Source organism: Zosterops lateralis, assembly GCF_965231275.1.
Source record: "Zosterops lateralis genome assembly, chromosome: 29".
Classification (NCBI taxonomy): Eukaryota; Metazoa; Chordata; class Aves; order Passeriformes; family Zosteropidae; genus Zosterops; species Zosterops lateralis.
In genome coordinates this window covers 1410236-1428588 of record NC_139789.1, presented here as the reverse complement: position 1 = coordinate 1428588, position 18353 = coordinate 1410236, and the positions used below count along the sequence as shown (strand labels likewise).

Below are 18353 nucleotides of genomic sequence, written 5' to 3'. Positions count from 1 at the left end.
ATCCATCCCCGGGGCTCGCTGGTGCCGTTCGGCCGCTGCTCCGGCTGCGCTGCCCCGTTTTGCCGGGTTTGTCCCCAAAGCGGGGCCGGCAGCGCCGCTGGCTGGAGGATTTCCCAGCTGGGCGGGTGTTTTTGGGAAGGAAGGATCAGGTCTGCTGTTCCCATCCGTCCGGATCATCGACACGCAGCGAATATTTTGGGTGTGAACCAGCAGAGGTCACTCGGCCCCAGTAAATCCCTTGCAGCTGGACCAGTAAGAGAGGGAGCGTTACTGGGGGACCCGGGAAGGGGACACCGCCCGCGCCACCCCTAAACTCCTGTCCCCTGTCCCATGGGATCCCGTCCCTCCAGAGCCCACCCTGACCTCGGACTTCAGGTCAGAGACCTCCTTGACAATTCCCAGCTTCTCCCTTTAAGTCATTTTTCCCGAACAATTTTTTTTGTTTCAAGAGCATCTCTTCACAATGAATTTTTAAATGGATTTCCCGATTTCCCATCCTTTAATCTATTACTTTGTTTTCCCAAAATGCACCCAAGAAACAGGTGGGGGAGGGAAAAAAGATACAAATTTTTAAAATGAAAGCCGAAGTGTCAGTGTGCAGCAACCCAGGGGTGGCACCCTCGGCTCTGGTGCTCCCACATGGGACACAGCGATTCCCTGGACACCCCAGCTCCACTCCCTCCACCCCCAAAGTGGGTGATTCCCAACATCTTCACAAGCTGTGCCCTGTTACAGGCTGTTCCCAGCTCTTGGGAGCAGCCGGGATTTATCCTGCAATATCTGAACTCCAGATGAGTGGGAAGGTGGAGTTGTGTTGTCCCCTGGGAATGGCTGAGGACAGCAAGGGGAGCTGGTATTGACTGACCCTGCTGCTCCAAGGATCCCTTTTCATTATTTCCTTCTGCTCCACATCTCCTGAACAGCCCAGCTGTGCTGCTGAGGGACACAGGCAGCAGGGAATGGACACCCAGGGGAGATTGACAGGGGAAACAGACAGAAACAAGGATCAGTGTTGCAGTGTGCATTTTGGAGCTCAGAAGGACCATAGATCAGATTTGCATGTTTCACGGCCAGTGATTCCTTTGACCTGTTTGCACCCAGAGCAGAGATTCAATGAATCCTGGAATATTCTGACTTAGCAGGGATCCACAAGGATCATCAGTGCAGCCCCTGGCCCTGCACAGACACCCCAACAATCCCACCCTGAGCATCCCCGAGAGCGTTGTCCAAACGCTCCTGCAGCTCTGGCAGCCTTGGGGCTGGGACCATTCCCTGGGGAGCCTGGGCAGTGCCCCAGCAGCCTCGGGGGGAAGAACCTTTCCCTGAGCTCCATCCCAAGCCCTGACACAGCTCCAGCCCTTCCTGAGCTCCTGTCCCAGAACAGAGATTGGTGCCTGGCATCAAGTCCTTGCATCCTTGTTAAATCCAGGATATTCATGAATATATATCTCCAATCTCCTGCCCCAAAATGTGTTCCTGATGCTGCCAAGTGCAGTCCTTGTCCCTCAGCTCAAGGGGTGCTTAAACAGAATTCCCAGATGAAGAACCCTCCCAGACCTCTGCTCTTCCTTGGCGTGCCCAGGCTGGAGGATGCAGAAGGGCTGGGAAGTGCTTCCAAGGGCTCCAAACCAAACACACACCCACAGGGCACTGATCCAGTCTCCTCCTGCCTCACTTCGTTGTACTCTTGGCATTAAGTGGAGTAAGAACACCTCCCAGTGTCTGAAATCTACCCTTATCTCCAAATCCTGCACAGGATGGATGGGATATTGAGAGAGAATTGCTCCCTGTGAGGGTGGAGAGGCCCTGGCACAGGGTGCCCAGAGCAGCTGTGGCTGCCCTTGGATCCCTGGCAGTGTCAGAGATGGACAGGGCTTGGAGTAATCTGGGATAGTGGAAAGTGTCCCTGCCATGGCAGGGATGGGAATGGATGGACTCTAAAGTCCCGTCCAACCCAAACCATCCTGGGATTCTGGTCCAGCTCGGTTGTGAGTCCATGGACAAAATTAAGGTTTTTCCATCATTTTGAGGGATTCAGTTTCACTCTCACTCTTTGCTAACATTTAAAATCATTATTTCCAACATTATAATTTCTTTTTACCTTGTGAAACAGACTTTATTTTTCTTCCTGTAAATTTAGTGCAATATACATCTATGTACCTATAGAACACACCTCAGTAAAAAGGTTGTCATCCATACATTATATTACTTTTTATTTAATGTTATGAAAAATTCCAACAACAGTTTTTGTCCTTAAATAAACATTTCTCCCTCCCCTGCCCTCCCTTCCTAAGATGACTGGTCTGAAAGAGGAAATTTTATTTAGTTATTTTCTTTTCTTTAAAAAAATAGAAATTACAATCTTACAAGACAGAACATTCAATGAGAACAGAAGCATTTCCCTAAATCTAAAAAGTAAAACATTTCCATAAAACCTGTTGGTATCTACAGGTAGATGTGTGTGGAGGGGTGGTAAATGGAAATAAAAGGTTTTCCATTTCTTCCTTTCATTCATAGAGATAAAAAATAACATGAAACCGACTGGAACTTTATATATTTTTCTCTTTTGCACCAACATTCACAAGAATATATATTATATATATTTTTGATCCATCTTTATACACAGTGTGAGGGTTCTGTGGGTGAAAATGGACACTCAGCTAAACTGCCAGAGCAGACAAACAAACACTAAATTAATCTTGGTCTGGAAAAGAGCCATCGCTGGCGGCCGAGCCTGCCCAGAGCTGTTGGAAAGGAACATCCCATGCTGGGATGGGAGCATCTCTGAGGCTCCGAGCACGGAGCACCAGAGCCAGTGAGGGGTGAGGGGCTCCCGGGGACCCTCCCCACTGGCCACAGGGGAGAGTGGAAATCTCCCTTTTTCGGGCATTTCTGCCCAGGCTTTGTCATTCTCCCCTTCCCTGTGAGCTCAGAGCTCTGGGTGGCCCAACGGGGGTGAGGGACCTTGGCACAGCCCTGGCAAGCCCAAAACAGGGGCTGCCAACCCCTTGTCATCCCTTTCCATGCATGGCGCCCGTCCCAGGCCAGGAATCACCGAATCGACACCGAATCACTTTATCCCCTCCCAAAAAATCATCAAATCAAGTCGGTTCCTTTAAAGACAACTGAAAAGTGCAGGTTCCCGCGGTTTGGCAGGTCGAGTTACACGTGCTTAATACTTCCAGTCTTCCCTAGGTTCCCATGGGGGGCTCTTATTGCTCAGAATGATCCAGAATCTCTCCCCACGGGATGTGCCGTGAGCCAGAGAAGCGCGGCCGGCGGCGAGGGCCCCGCCTGTTCCCGAGTTAAGGTGCTTTCCTGGGTTCTTTGCCGGATGAAATGAAGTTGGTGGTGCTGACCATTGGTGTGTGTTGGCTGACGGATACTTGAGGGCGAAAAGAAGGGTATGTGCTTTTTTTTTTTCTTTTTTTTTCTGTTTTTCCCCAAACATTTCCAAATATCCATGGGCTGTTCCTTCCAAGCATGGCAGCACGGCCGCCCCTGCGAAGAAGCACAGTCATGTTCTGGGGGTGCTTTTCCTGGGAAGTGAACGGTGCTGTCAGAAATGATGCTTCCAAAAAAAAAAAAAAGGCACAACCCTCTGGACGTAAAAGGCAGTACTGACTTCTTGCTTCTGTCCAAGCTTTGGAGAGGGCAGGAGAGGAGCCGGGCACATCCCCACCCTGTGGACGCTGCGCTGGACAGCGACGCATTGGCACTGGACGTCGCGTGGGGCTGTGGGAGGGCCAGCAGCCTTTTCCCAGAGACCTGGCTCCAGAGGAGAGGGAGCCAAGGCTGGTGGGCTCCAGTCTACTCCCAGAAGCAGTCTGGATGTGCTCAGCAAACCCAGGGAGCTCAGGGCTGCACAAGGCAGCTGCCGGGGAGGAACGCAGTCCCACATTTCCCTCTGCCTTTGAGTGGAGTAGAAATCCCATCAGCTTCCTGGAGAGGCTTCCCTCGTCAAGGTTGGTCCATGGTCTTCCCTAGGAGGTCTTTTAATAAAAGCAGGAATATCCCTCATGTCACTAAGAAAGCTGCTCATTTAGTTTAAAGGGTGCAGTTATGAATCCAAAGGTTTTGGCTCTCACTCAGGGATGATCTGAGCTGCCGGAGGATGGGATTGGGTGCACAAGGAATCAGCACGAAGCAGGAAAGGGCTTGGGATTTTAGCCCTTTGTCAGCAGAAACTGGGGCTGCCTCGGAGCAGATTTTTCCCTTGTAGTTTTTTGGCATTTGCTGCAGCAGGAGCAGGAACAGGGACAGAAAAATCCATCTGCAGAGCCACAGAGTCTCTCAAGCATCCTCTGCTGCTGTGGCCTAGAACAGCATCACCCCACAAATCCTTCCCTTTATCCCCTTTTGAGCCTCCCAAAAGGAGCAGCAGGTCCCAAACACCACATTCCTTCCAACCACCCTTATTCCTTGAAGGGAAGGAATAAGGACCTTTCACTTCCCCTTGACTCCAACAGGCAGTTTCTCCTCCTAAAAAGCTCCTAAATCCTGCTAACTCAAAACCGACCCCCAAAATAACAGTTCTAGGGAGCTCATTGAGGGGAAAGCCTGGGTCCAACTCAATCTGCAGCAGCAGGCAGCTGTGCCTGGGCTCCTGTGAGTGGTGTGGGAAGGGGGAACCTGGGAATGGAACCAGTTGTGGGCTGGGTGGAGGAAGTGCCACAAACCTTCCTCTGGACGCTGAACCATGGGGCAGTTTTAATGGGATTGATAAGAGAACTACACACAATAGCAGCACTCGGAGAGCCACTGCTACTGCAGCCACCACGGGGACAAGGACAGCCCTGGAGCCCCTCCAGTGGCCACAGGTGCCTCTAGGGTGGGATGGCCAGGATTTGGGCTCTGGCTGAAGTCCCATGGGCCTGGAAAAGCTTTTGGGATGCACAAAGGTGGCACGAGGCAGGTGAACCTGCTGAATTGGCTCTGTAAAGTCGGGTGGTTGCCCAGCTGCATGAGGAGCTGTCTGGGAGTTTGGGAAAATGCTGTGATGGAGGGCATGGAGACCCTGCAAAACATTTCCCCTGCTGCACTGGGCATCTTTTCCTTCAAACCAGACTCCTCCACAGGAAATTCCTGTGCTGAATCCCCCACCAGCCACAGCCAGACTTTTCTTGGTCAAGCTCTCAGGGGCCCGCTGCACCCATGGGAGATGAAATAAAGCAAAGGCTCTGTCTTTTCCCTCTCCTCAGCTCCAGCCCCAACCTGACCCAGCCGAGTCAGCATTGCCCCTTCTTTATCCCATGCCTGGTGTTTGGGTAAAAAAAAACCCAATAAAATAAAAATAATAATTAAAAAATAAAGAAATAAAAATCGGAGGTGGAGAGTGCAGCCGGGACACCGGGAAGGGCACTCCCTCCTCCCGTGTCACCGGGAGCAGCCGGTCCCTCACCACTGCCGGGAGCTTCTCCTCTCCCGAGCAGAGATTTCACATTCATTTCACTGGTATGGCAAAGTCCGTTTGCTTTTTCCTTCAAGGTGCTTTACATTCAAGAGCTATTGCAATCCACAGCGAGGAGATGGGGCCAGGGAGGCACCGCAGCCCCCCCGGGGTTCTCTTGAGTTTGATTATTTGATTTAAATAAATTGCCCCAAACCTCTGAAGCGCAGTTCATCTCCAAGTTTTGGGGAACTCGAAGGGGGCCGCTGGTTCCCGGCCTTAGCTCTCCCGGGGGTCGCTGTACTGAAGCTCCGAGTTGAAAACCTCCTTATAGAGAGGGGGGAAGTTCATGGCAGTCTCCGGGTGCAGGAGACGGAAAAATTCCAGCTTGTCCAAGTGCAGGTTGCAAATGGTCTTCATCAAGGGCAGCTTGGAAACCATCTGCAGGGAGAGAAGGAAGTGGTGACCACTAAGGTACTGAGTGTAGTGGCCCTGATGCCACTGTTCCCCCTCCCCTGGGGACAAGCAGGGGGGCTTGAGGACAACTGGGTTCCCAGCTGGTGTCCCTTGCACTGCTGTTCCCCCTTCCCTGGGCACAGTGGGTGGGTTTCACTGGCTTTGCCTGGTGCTGGGGCACCAGCACACTCCCTGCCTTAGGACAGCCCAGCAGCAACCTGGCCTCACCCCCAAACCCACATCTTTTCACAGGGGGGGCTCCTCCCCACCCTAGCTCTGTACAGGTCAAAGCATTCCCAAAATGGCTCCTTTTGCCTAAAAAAACCACACTTCCTGATGCATTGCCAGGTTCAGCAGCATGGTGCTGCCTCTGCCTGCACCACAATGGAGATTCACAGCCCTTGGAAAGAGAAATTCTCCTCCCACATTGACAGGTTTGAGGTCTCGCTCTCCAAAATGCCCGTGTGTGGCTCATGAGCCCTGGCACAGCCACGTCCCCCAGACACCCCCTGCACCCCTGGCCGAGTTTCCTGTGCCACTACCTTTGAGAGCTTGTCCTCAGCGGAGTGTTTCTTCTGGATCTCGTGTTGCAGGGCCACATAGATCTTGTCCTGGAGCTTTTGCACCTTCTTGGACTCAGTCAGCCACGGGCGGTCTGCAGGAGAGGAATGACAGTCACCACAGGGTCTCTCCCAGGCACAGGGCAGTGACCCCTGGCTCTTTTAACCCTTCCTGCTCTCCAGGATGGTTTTAGGGACACTTGGTTCCTCTCTATGCTCACCACCCCACCTTAAGTGACACGGTTCCTCTTCCCACTAAGATTTCACAGATGTATTTTGTGCACCTTTAGATGCATTTTTCCCCCAAGTTCCCTTCCCAGGAGTAACTGAAATCATCCACCAAGGAAGCAGTGCTGAGGTTTATGGGTCTCCACAGGACACCCCCAGATATAGAGCCCTCCCCATGGCCCCCCAGTACCTGGGGAGAGCAGGACAGCAGCAGTGAAGAGGGCGAGCTCCTCATCCGACAGCTGCAGGCGGCACAGGGTCCTCCCCAGCTCGAAGACGGCACCGATGAGGTCGTCACAGCCTGAGCAGGGGACAGTGGGGACACGTCACTGTCACTGCTCTGCACACCCATCAGCAGAACCCAGTGGCACCCAGAGCTTGGAAAGGTTTTGGGAGATGAGATGGGTGGAGGGGGGTCCTGGACACTCACCTGGCTGCAAATTGCAGCCTTGTCTGGGCTCCAGAGGGAGAGGAGGGAGACAGATACAGGCACAGGAACAGGGACAGGGAAAACAGAGACTAAGGGGAGGAAGAAGAGGAGAAGAAGGAGAAGGAGGAGAAGGACTAGAGGACTAGGGGGAGGAAGAGGAGGAGAAGGAGGAGAAGGAGGAGAAGGAGGAGAAGGAGGAGAAGGAGGAGAAGGAGGAGAAGGAGGAGAAGGAGAGCCCCGAGGGAGGGGCAGCTCAGCAGCTCTTACCGAGAGATTTGAACATCTGCATCCCACCAAACTTGCCCTCGAAGAGGACGGTGTTGTTCAAGGGGTTGAACGCGCGGATCATGCGGATCAGGAGCACCTCGAGGCAACCTGATGTAGGCAGAGAGAGCGCAGACGAGGGCAGGGCAGGGCAGGGCAGGGCGGGGAAGGTCAGGGGGTTTCCATCACCCCAGGACCAAATGTAAGAAAGAGGAGAGCCCCCAGTGCATGTTTGAAGTCCAGATTGTTCATTCCCAAGAGCAGAATGGATATTTCAACAAATCCAGTTTGGGTTTTTGGGATTGGTTGGGTTTTTTAGGTGTCCAATTGTGACCACAATATTTCACCAAAGGGAAATATTATCCAGTCATTCACAGACAGGCACAGAGAGACCGAGGTCGTGGTGGAGCACCGAGAGAGAGGAAAGGGTGAAAACAAAATAAATAAAAAGAAAATGGAAGGAAGAAATGAAAGAATGAGTTAAACTCCAGCGTGTCAGGCATGGCCAGCTCTGGCTTTGGGGTACAGCACCCTGCTGAGACACTGGCACATGTCCCCAGTACTGGGTGCTAATCTCAGCTCCCCAGCTCTGACAGACTAGAAACTAGGAGATTTTTCCAGTGTTTTGAGGATTTTGCACATTCAGCTCCCTGGGCTGGGCAGGGCATTGCCAGCTTGGGCAGATGGAAGGGTGGAGGACATGGGTGTGCGCTGCCATCATCCTCCTCTTCCCAGTCTCTTGCTGGGAGAAGAGGCCAATCCTTTTCTCTCAATCCTCCCTGCTCCTGTTTGAGTTTGACATCCTTTCTCCCAGAGGAAAACCTTCTGTTCTCATTTCCATCCCAGTTTCTGGGTGACATTTGGATGAGGGCGGCTGTGGAGAAAAGCCTCTGCCCAAGGCAGCCACTCCCCACGTTCCCCCCTCCACCATCGCCCTTAAACATGACCTTCAGCTCCTTCCAGCCCAGCACCTGCTCCCCCAGCACTAGGAGAACTGGGCCAGCAGGGGAGGGGACCCCCAAAAGGAAAGCACCAGCCAAGAGAAAAGATGGGATTTGCTTCTGGACCCACAGCTGCCACTTGGGAGAGGTGTTGAGGATGGGAGGGGACAGTGGGGACACAAAGGGGGGTGGCAGGGACACAAGGGGGGTGGTGGGGGTCCCCCCTCTTACCGGCTTTCAGCAGGATGATCTGGTCATTCTGACAGAGCTCCATGAAGCCATCAATGCGCTTGGCGAACTCCACCACGTACTGGATGGCATTGGAGATCTGCAGCGAGCACTGCTGCCACATGGCCTCGCAGCTCTGTGACACATTGGGGACACTCTCAGGGTGTGCTGACACCCCGGCACCCCAGCTCTGTGACCCCCAGGGCAGGGACAAGACCCCAGTGCCGTGCCGTCCACAGGGGATGGTGGCATTAGGACACCTGGGATGTGAGCTGCCACTGCAAACTCCTCCACTGGGCGGCTCCCAAAGCACTGACAGACCCTCCTCACCTTCTTCCCTACCTCAGCATAGCCCCAGGGGACACTGGCTGTGGCAGGGGGTTGTGACAGTGGCACTCACCTTGCTCTGCAGGGCACGGACCTCCTCAGGGGAGTAGAGGCTCCACGCCAGGCGCTTGAGCTCCTCCGTTGTGTACTGGCACGTCTCCAGGTGTGACTTCACCACATTCTGGGCCACTCGGTCTGCAAGGTGGGGACAGCGGGTGAGACCTGGGGACCCCAACCTCTGGGGACCCCAACCCCATCCTCTCCTCTGGGGCTGGGGGCTGGAGGGGTGATGGGGCTCTCACATAGTGTCACAGGGCTGTGAGGACAGATGGGGCAGCCGGGGCTGAGCCTAAAGCAAGCAAGGGATGTGCCACATGACCTTGTGTGGGCTGAGCTCCATCAGGGAACCTTGGGGCTACTCCAGGAGCTGAGGCGGGGCTCACCATCTTAGAATCTCAGAACGGTTTGGGTTGGGAGTTTAAATCCCATCCATTTATTCATCTTAAGTCTCATTCCAACCCCTGCCATGGGCAGGTACACCTTCCCCTACACCAGGTGTGAGTCCCATGAGGTGGGTATGTCCTGCAAGGTGCTGGGATGGCCCCAAGCACCATCCTCGGGGCCACACACACCCCACATGTGCCTGGCACCACACTAGTGCTCACCAATCTCCAGGACAGAGATGTCAGGGGGCAGCTGGGCACCCTCCAGTGCCCCGTGTGCCAACAGTGCTGGCTCCAGCATCAGCTCGTAGATGGACTCCTGCTTGATGAGCGTGGCATCAGCCACGTCCAGGCTGGACTGGTCAGGTGAGGGCTGTGCCGAGGCCAGCAGGTCCAGGTTGTAGTAGGTGCTGCTGCCATCGGGGGTCAGGGGGAAGTCGAAGAGGAGCCCGTCTGACAGCGTGGAGATGTCGTCCAGGTCCGAGAGGCCGCTGCTGACACTCGTGGTGTAGACACGGCTCAGGGGCTCGGGCTCATCCTTGGTGCCAGCGCTCTGCTCCTGGCTCTGCTGGTGCTTCTGCACCTCGGCGTAGAGGCTGTCCCGCTGCTTCTTGGACATGCGGCCAAACTTCACCGCTGCCCCGGGGGAGATGTCGGCCGTGTCAGGGCAGCTTCACCCCCCAGGGCAAAGCCACAACCACCCACTGCCCTGGGAAACGTCCTGGCTCCCTGGGTATGCCTGGTTTGGGGGTCTCCGAGCCCCAAGTGGGGCTGGGACCCCACTGGATGCACCCCCCCGCCATCCCAGACCAACTCTGAGTGAAACCAAACAACCAGTTTAGATTTTCCCACGGAAAACACAAAAGCATTTCTTGTTTCCCAAACCCTCCTTGCACTGCACTGGCCCTGTGGGGGAAGCAGCCTCATCCTGAGCTCCTGACTCTCTCTGAGGAGGAGCAGGTCCCCCGGGGGGCCGGACTCACCGTCGCGGGACATGCCCAGTGCCAGGCATTTCTGCAGGCGGCAGTGCTGGCAGCGGTTGCGGTTGGTGCGGTCGATCAGGCAGTTCCTCTGCCGGGAGCAGGAGTAGCTGGCGTTGTTCTGCTGGCTCCTCCGAAAGAAACCCTGCCCGGGATGGGACGGGAGGAGTTGGGAATGTGCCCGGCTGGAAGCCAAGCCCACGCGGCCGCCCCCCTGCCGGCACCCGGCGTCCCCGGGCTCACCTTGCAGCCTTCACAGGTGATGACACCGTAGTGGATCCCTGAGGATTTGTCTCCACAGATCTTGCACGGGATCACCTCGATTTGGGCTGCAGAGGATGGGGAAAGGGGGGAAGCCACGGGGGTTAATAATGGTCACTGCTGAACGGGAGGAGGGAGATGACCCCCTATCCATGACAGCCATGGGCTGGCTCAGCACCTGGGGAAACTGAGGCACGAGAGCTGCACCCACTGGCAGCTCAGCCCTTCCCACAGACCCCACAAGGATTCTTGCACCTCAAAGAGGTCGCTAAAAGGTTCACACATGGTGTGGGGTACCCCCATCCCCAGCAGTCAGAGACAGGTTAGGAAAGCCCTTGGATCCGGGAGAGCACGGAATGCTTCTGCCCCAGCCCACCTGGGACCCTGTTTTGGAATCACTCCCCTCATTTTTCCACTGATGCGTGCACCAGGACAGGGACAGCCTTGGCAAAGGAACCATCCCCATCCCTGCAGCTGCAGATGCTTTGCTACTGGAGGTCTGGCCCAAGCAGAGGGTCTGGGCCCCCCCCAGCAGCTCCTTTGAAACCCAGGACCAATATAGCCATCCCCAGCTCAAGGTCCTGGCTCCCTTCCCCCTACAAATCCGCTTCCCTCCCCGCTTCTGCTTCGCTGGCACTGAGCTGCTAATAGGCTTCGTCCTCCTCATTTTCCAGCTGCTCCAGATCTGGGCTGGCTCTGCCCTCCCGACCCACACGGGGGGGCTGCACGGCACCCCTGGGACTCGTACGTGCCTCCCGGCATCTCTGCACCCTCTAATCCTCACTCCAGCCCCCGCACCACCCAGCTGGGCTCAGCCTGGCCTTGCTCTCGAGGGTGCTGGGCAGCCACCACCGCGCCAAAATAACCCCCACGGCCAGATTATGGTTATTTCCAATCTCCTAGGCCTGTGCAAATCCCCGCTCGGGTAATTCCCTTCTGCCTCCCTTCTCCCCCGGGAGCCATCAGCTCTGGTCGAGGGATGTGTTTTGTAGGGCCACGTCTGTGAGTGACAGTCCCAGTGCTCAGCCAGTGCCACCTGTACCTCAGCACCCAGGAGGCTCCTGGGGTCCCTTGCTGCCTGGGGGAGGCTGGAATGGGGCAGTGAAGCCTCACTGGGCAGAGGGGCAGCCGAGGTGCCATTGGTCCCCCAGGGATGCCATCGGTCCCTCAGGGATGCTCAGTCTCCAGGGATGGCATTGGCCCCTCCTAGAGATACTATCAATCCCTCAGGGAAGCCATCAGTACCCCCAGGGATGCTCAATATCCCAGGAATGCTATTGGTACCCCTAGGGATGCCATCAGTGTATCCCCTGGGGCATGTTTGCTTTGGGCCACTCTGGGGAAGGACTCACTCCAAATCCAAGTGTAAGCAGAGGGATGGATCCCTCCTGCATCCTTTGACTCACTGATTAACCCAATGCCCCACATGCACCAGGTGATTTTGGGCCTTACCCCTCCTTCCCCAGGCTACTGAGCTGGGCTTCTGCCAGGGCTGTGTGTTGTCCCCCGACTCGAGGGAGTCACATCCCATCCCTGCCCCTCCCCACATCCTCTGCCTACGCCTCTGCCGTGGTTCTGGGCCTAGGCGAGCAGAGCTGATTTCCCCGCGGTGGGCAGGGCAGGGATGCCCAGCCACATCCCCCGCACTGCACGGACACCGCAGCCCCACCTTTCACAGGGGGATGGAGGCAGCAGGAGGGCCGCGTGTGGCCACCCCCAAATCACAAATCACCGCCCAGCTCCGATGACCAGGACACCCCCCAATTCCCTGGATCCCGCTGCCATCTTCCCCCACGCTGCCGGACCGCAGGGACCACCCCTCTCTCCAGCACCCTGCCCCGAGCCCTGTCCCGGGATGGGACCGAGGTGGCGGCATGGCGGGGGGCACAGGGAGGGGATGCCGCCCCCGGCAGGAAGCGGCGTCGGCTCGTTATGCAACGTTAATTGCAGCCGCCGGCAGCGCGGGTGATGCATCGCGGGCGCCGCGCCCTCACGCCCGCGGCCGATACTCCGGTACCCGGAATTACCGGCACCGGCAAACACCGGGGCTGAGCACGGCCCGGTACCGCCGGCAGCCACCCTGCAGAGCCCAGCCCGCCCACCCCACAGCGCCCCAAAGCCCCAACGATCCCAAAGGCTTCGTGTAATGCCCATGGCCAAATCCCGCCCCTGCGACAGAGGGGAGCCCCCCGAGAGCCCCCCGGAGCTGAGTGTGATGGGGATGATGCTGTCCTGGTGAAGGAGAAGTCCTGGCCACCCTCCGTGTGCCCGCAGCCCTCTGGGCTCTAATTACCATCCTGTTAATTACCCGGCCGTGCCCGCCACTGGCACCTGACCCGCTGGTAAGACGCTCGCCCCAAATAACTGACGTGGAGATACGGCCGTAACCTGGCGATGGCAATTACAGCCCAGCACGGTTAATTGCTGCTCTGATTGTAAACCCGGCTGAATCACCGAGTCGGCTCCATCAGAGTCCCCTCGTGCCGCAGCCGGGGACCCCCGAGGCGGCTGCACCATCTCCCCTGCGACCCCCAGACAGCTCCTGGGGCAAATCCAGAAGGATGAGAAGGAATGTGGGTGCGGGTGGGGTGGCCACAGCAGCCCCCGCGTCCCCCAAATCTCCCTGTGATCAGGGAAAGGATTGCAATAGACCCCAAATCCCGGATATTCCTCCACCCCAACTACCAACTACCTACCCCCCCCCCCCCCCCCCCCCCCCCCCCCGTGCCTCAGTTTCCCCACAGGACAATCTGGCATCTCCTCCCACCACAACCGTGCCACCACCGGCCACACTGCGATCCGGGGGGATATTTAGGAGGGGGTGAAGCTCTTCCCCCTCTCGGGGAGGAAGCAGGGAAATCCCACCCTGGGGCCCATGGGGCTAAAATAGGGATCAGGATAAAAGAAACAACAAAAGGGTTAAAAAAATAAGTAATAATGATCTCCAGCCGGCAATTAAAATGTCCCGGCGGTGGTATTTGCTCTCCTCCCACTGTAAACACTTCTTGCCCAACTCCCGGCCCGCTGCCACCGGCCGGTCCTTATGTAAGTGGCCTTGTGGCACGGTCCGGCCACGGGGCCCGGCCGTGGCGGGGCGATGGCCCCCGGTGTGGCGGCTGCGCGTGGCCCCGCGGTTGGAGCCATCCTGTCCCACTGACACAATTTCTGCCCGTGGCCACGCGCGCTTGTGTAACCACAGCCATTAACCCTTCCGGGCCCGCGGCCGCTCCGGGACAGGGCTGGTGCTCAGGGCGCCACCCCGTCCTCCCGCCACCGGGAGCGGGATTTTGGGGTATTTTGAGGTGATACTTCCAGCTGGGGACACCCATTTGCCACCCTGAGCTGCACCTTCAGGTGAGGGACACAGATCTGTCCCTGCACAGTGCCCAGGTCGCCTGTCACCCCCCAGACCCAGCCGTGTGTGTCCCCCCCAGCCCAACCCCGCTCACCCCAGACCATGCTGGAGGCTCCGGTGGTTTCGGCAGAGCCAGAACCGCCCTCCCCGGAGCAGGAATCGGCCTTGGTGCCACGCCGGCACACCCTCGTCTCCATCGCCTCCGCCCCAAGGGCGGGCATCTCATGCACCCCAAAACAAAACAAAGCAGGTCCTGTCGGACGCAGCCACGGGGGGCCGGACCCCCCTCTGTGGTGCAGGGAGGATGGTGGTCCCGTCCACCTCCTGCTCCTCCCCCCATCCCTCCCGTCGGCCGTATGATCTCGCTGCTTTGGGGGAATCACCCCAAAACCTTCATCAATAGCCTCGGGACGTGCTGTGAGCCCACTGCTGCTGGAGGCTTTTTGGAGCTGTCCCCCCTCCCATCGGCATAACTGGGGTTGCCCCTGGCTGCGGGGTGAGGACTCCTGCGAGGGGTAAATTTTGGGGTGCACTGGCAGATCCCTGCACAATCCCCTGCACAGTGCCCCAGGGTGAGCCTGCACAGCTGTCACCCCACAGGGGCAGAATGTGGCCACTCCTTCCCCTGGGGGACCGTGTGAGGCCATGGCGTCCTTGCCGGGGGCAGTGGGGTGAGCATCCCAGCTCTGAGTATTTCAGAGGTGGCTCCGTGCTTCTGGGGCCAGCCCTGCCCCAAATACCCCCCCAAGCTTCCCCAGTGCCCCGGCTCATTACCCACTGAACCTGCTGGGAAAGCAGGGCCGTGCCCCATCCCTCTGCTGGGCTCAATCGATGCTGCAGGACAGGCACCCTGGTAATTGGCAGCAGCCCTGCAGCCCCCCTGCATCCCCCAGCCCGGGCACTGGGATGCTCCAATGCTTTGCCTCCACCAGCTCTCTCCTTCCAGGAGGACTCAGCATCCCCCTGGTGCATCCAGAGCAGGGGGAGGAGGATGAGTCCAGGCAGCACAGAGACTTGCAGGGACCCACAGGGACATGCAGGGACCTACAATGCCACCCCATTTCCCATTCCTGCCCTAAACCTTGGCTCTGTTCCTGCATCCCCTGCAGCAACCTCCAGCCCCGGGAGTGATTGCACTTCCCCACAGCCACCATCCACAGTTGTGTTTTGCTGTCGGGGTAGGAATAAATAAGGAAATAAAAGGAATTATCACCCCTTTACATCTGCTGTTGGCTTTGCTATTAAACAGCCTCCAGTGCTGCAGTGCCTCAGGGTCTCCCAACACCCCGGGACTTCAGCCATGGCTGCCAAAAAATCCCATCCCCATCCCTGCACCCCGGGGAACCCCAAACAAGCCAGGCCCATGCCGGGTGTTCACAGCCCCAGCTCCAGGCACAGGGACAGTGGCAGCACCGAGGCCAAGTGGACTGTAGGGGAGATTTAGATGACACAACCACGGCCCCGTGCCGGGCTGGGATACTGGAGGGGTAACTGCTTTCCTAATTGATTAGCAAAGATTTCCTGGAAACTTTGGGCCAGAACAGCTCTCAGCTGCTTTCACCCTGCCCTGGGGCAACCCCTGGCCACCTTCCTTTGCAGGCACGGAAGTTTTACATTCTCCTCGGTCACCAGAAAAGTGCTGTTTTTCCCTGTCCCCGGGTGCAGTGTGTGCCCCTAAAAGGGAAATCGTAGCCCCGGACGGGCGATGTGGCTCCCCCGGGGCCGCCCGGCTCCTGCCCGGGCTGCTCCGGTTCAGCAGCTCCGGTTCAGCAGCTCCCGTGCCACGCAGCTCCGTGCCAAGGCCAGCCCCGCCGGCGCAGGACGCAGCCCTTTGCACTTTGCCTGCTGCAGAAGGGTGGCAAAGGTGAGGCAGCGGGGAGGGGTCCTGCCAGCCCGGGGTGGGGACAAACCGGGCTGCGGTGGGAGAACCCCATCCGGCACTGCTGCTAAACCGGGGGGAATTATCTCCCTGGGGCTAAAAAAAGGCAGGAGAGCAGCTCTGCTCACCACATCCGATAAACCGGGCTGATTTAGACATTAGCAGCTCTTTAAATAGCCGCTGCGACTTCAAAGTTAAACGTGACAGGGAGCAGGGACAAGGACGCTGGGCTGGGGACAGGGACCACCAGCCCCCCACTATTGCTCTTCCCTCTCCAGGTGCTGACTCTCCCTGGGGTCATCAGGGTGGGGGGTCCCAAATCCCGTCTGGACCACTCAGGACCCCATAAAGCCGGCAGAAAGCTTTCTCCTCCAGGCTTGTTTTTTGGGCAGTGACAGGCGCGGCCGTCCCCGCGCTCTGCTCCCCGGGCCAGGCGCCGCCGTCGTGCGGGAGGCCGGTGGGTGCCGGCCGCCCTGGGCCGCGCCAGCGTGTGCACGCCGCCGAAACGGGCAGGGAAGCTCCTCCTCCGCCCTCTCTGATTTTTCCAATGACAGATCTAGGTCACTAGGACAAGTCGCAAAGGCTGCCGAGCCACCGCACGCTCCTCGCCACGCTGCTTGCAAAACAAGTGAGCAGGAGGGCTGGAAACCGTATAGGATTATACAAGGCAAAGCCTCTTCCCCGGCCCCGGCGCAGCCGCGCAGGGAAGGACAGGAGCGAGGAGCTGCTGTGGCCCCCAGGGAAATGGGGCAGAGCGGTGTCGGTTTTGGGAAGGAAAATGGAGATTGAATCAATTTGGCGTCGCCATGCGGCATTTGGACTTCGAGAGAGATGAGGACGCGGGACTGCGGGAAAAACGCCCGACTGGGGGAAATAGTGGGATATCAGGAGGGTTTGGCCCTAAATTAGGGTCAACACCAGCAATTCAGGGGGGAAAGGAAAAATATTTTTTAAAATGGAAAAGTTCATCCAGTTGCTAATCAAGCCAGTGCTGGCTGTCCAAGTGCTACGTAAGAGCCAGGTGTGTTCGCAATTAGGCAGGAGTTAATGCTTTCCTCTGTCCTAATAAAGGTGAAAACCCAGGGTGTCGAGGGGCAGGAAGGGGATGTGGGGGGCTCACCTCGCCCTCCTCACCCACCTCGGCCCCACCGTTACACAAGAGTGCGGCGGGGGCAGAGCCGCAGCACCCGCGGCGCAGGGAGGAAGCAGGATTTGAGGAGCTCGGGGATGAACATCCTGGTACCCACACCCCAAAATGTGCCCAAGGACGTGCACCCCCAAAACACACCCAAGGAGGGGCACGAAAGAGTCCTGGTAGGGCGAAGGGCTTGGGGAAGGCAGGGGATGATGGAAAAATGATTTAAAGGAGGATGAAAATCCCAGCCCAGGGTGCAGCGGTGCTCCCAACACGCTGGGAACAGAGCTGAGTCCGGCCACCGCTGCGTCACCATCACCAGGCCCCGCTGGATTGTCCCGCTGGAGCCTTCCTCCCTCCATCCTCCTCCTCCCCACCGCCTCTTTGGCAAAGCAGAGGGGTGAACAGTAGGGATTGCCTTTGGTAACGGGTAAAACCAGACAGCTGCTGGCACCACTCACCCCTGCCCTGGGCAAGGGGCACCCAAAACATCACCTGATCCCTCGCCCGTCCCTGCGGGAGCCTCCCAAAATGCCCCCCACGCCTGGGGAGGGGGGAAAGGGGAAAAAAACTACAATAAATCCAGCACTGGTGGGAGCAACATATTGAAGAGGAGATTAAGGGGTTTAGTGCGGGGAAAAGCTTAAGAGTGCGTCTAAGCCGGCGTCGGAAAGCAAAGCAAAATAAACAAGAATTTTATTCCTAACGAAGGGGGAGCTGGAGGAGGCAGAGCGGCCCCGGCGGGGCTGGTGCGGGTTCCCCCCTCATTCCCCTCCCCGGGGCTGGTGCGGGCCCCCCTTGTCCCGTTCCAGCGGGGCTGATGAGGGTTCCCCCGTGTCCCCGGTGGGGCTGGTGCGGGGTCCTTCCCGTCCCTTCCGCGGGGCTCATACGGGTCCCCTCGTCCCCCTCCAGCAAAGCTGCTGCGGATCCCCCCTTGCCGCTGTCCGGGCTGACACCGCGTCCCCCCGTCCCCCAGCGGCGGGGCTGATGCGCGTTCCCCGTATCCCCGTCCGGGCTGACGTCGGGTCCTCCCCGTCCCCCTCTGCCAGGCTGATGCAGGTCTCCCCGATCCCCACCGGGACCAACTTGTGCCGCTGCCCCCCGCAGCCCCCGGTCCCCCGGACCCACCTCGCATCGTGTCCGCCGCGGTCAGGGCGCCGGGGGGCGCATGGGGCGGCGCGGGGGTCCGGAGCAGCGCGGGGCGCGGCGGGGAGCGGCGGCACCGGGAGGCACCGGGCGGCACCGGGAAGCACCGGGCGGCACCGGGCGGCTCTGGCACCTGCCCCTCCGCCGCGCCGTGACCCACTTCTGCCCGAGCATGCGGCCGTTCACATGACGAGCCCGCCCCGCCCCCCCCCAATCGGTTTCACTTCCAGCCCCACCTCCTGCCCTTCGTCCTCCTCCTCCTCCTGCTCCATCCCCATCCCCGCCGCTCCGCCGCCCGGTGCTCCGCGCTGCGCGGGCGCTGTCGGCGCCT

At 58.2% G+C, this 18353-nt stretch overlaps 1 protein-coding gene across 1 annotated transcript; it reads right to left on the bottom strand.

The window, feature by feature from the left end:
* Positions 1-2276: 2276 nt before the first annotated feature.
* On the bottom strand, positions 2277-18032 carry LOC310920253 (nuclear receptor ROR-beta-like). Its single transcript, XM_083880107.1, has 10 exons — positions 18005-18032; positions 10490-10575; positions 10250-10391; positions 9489-9902; positions 8897-9018; positions 8500-8632; positions 7331-7438; positions 6824-6934; positions 6388-6500; positions 2277-5830 (listed from the first exon to the last, which is right to left on the bottom strand). The coding sequence occupies exons 1-10, from the start codon at positions 18009-18011 to the stop codon at positions 5669-5671; spliced, it is 1398 nt and encodes a 465-aa protein (XP_083736233.1). The 5' UTR covers positions 18012-18032; the 3' UTR covers positions 2277-5668.
* Positions 18033-18353: the final 321 nt, after the last annotated feature.

Coding starts and splice junctions, on each gene's coding strand:
- LOC310920253 (XM_083880107.1), bottom strand. Junction 6,935..7,330: donor GCAGATGTTCAAATCTCTCG/GTAAGAGCTGCT, acceptor TCCCCTGCTCAG/GCTGTGACGACCTCATCGGT. Junction 5,831..6,387: donor CTGAGGACAAGCTCTCAAAG/GTAGTGGCACAG, acceptor CTCTCCCTGCAG/ATGGTTTCCAAGCTGCCCTT.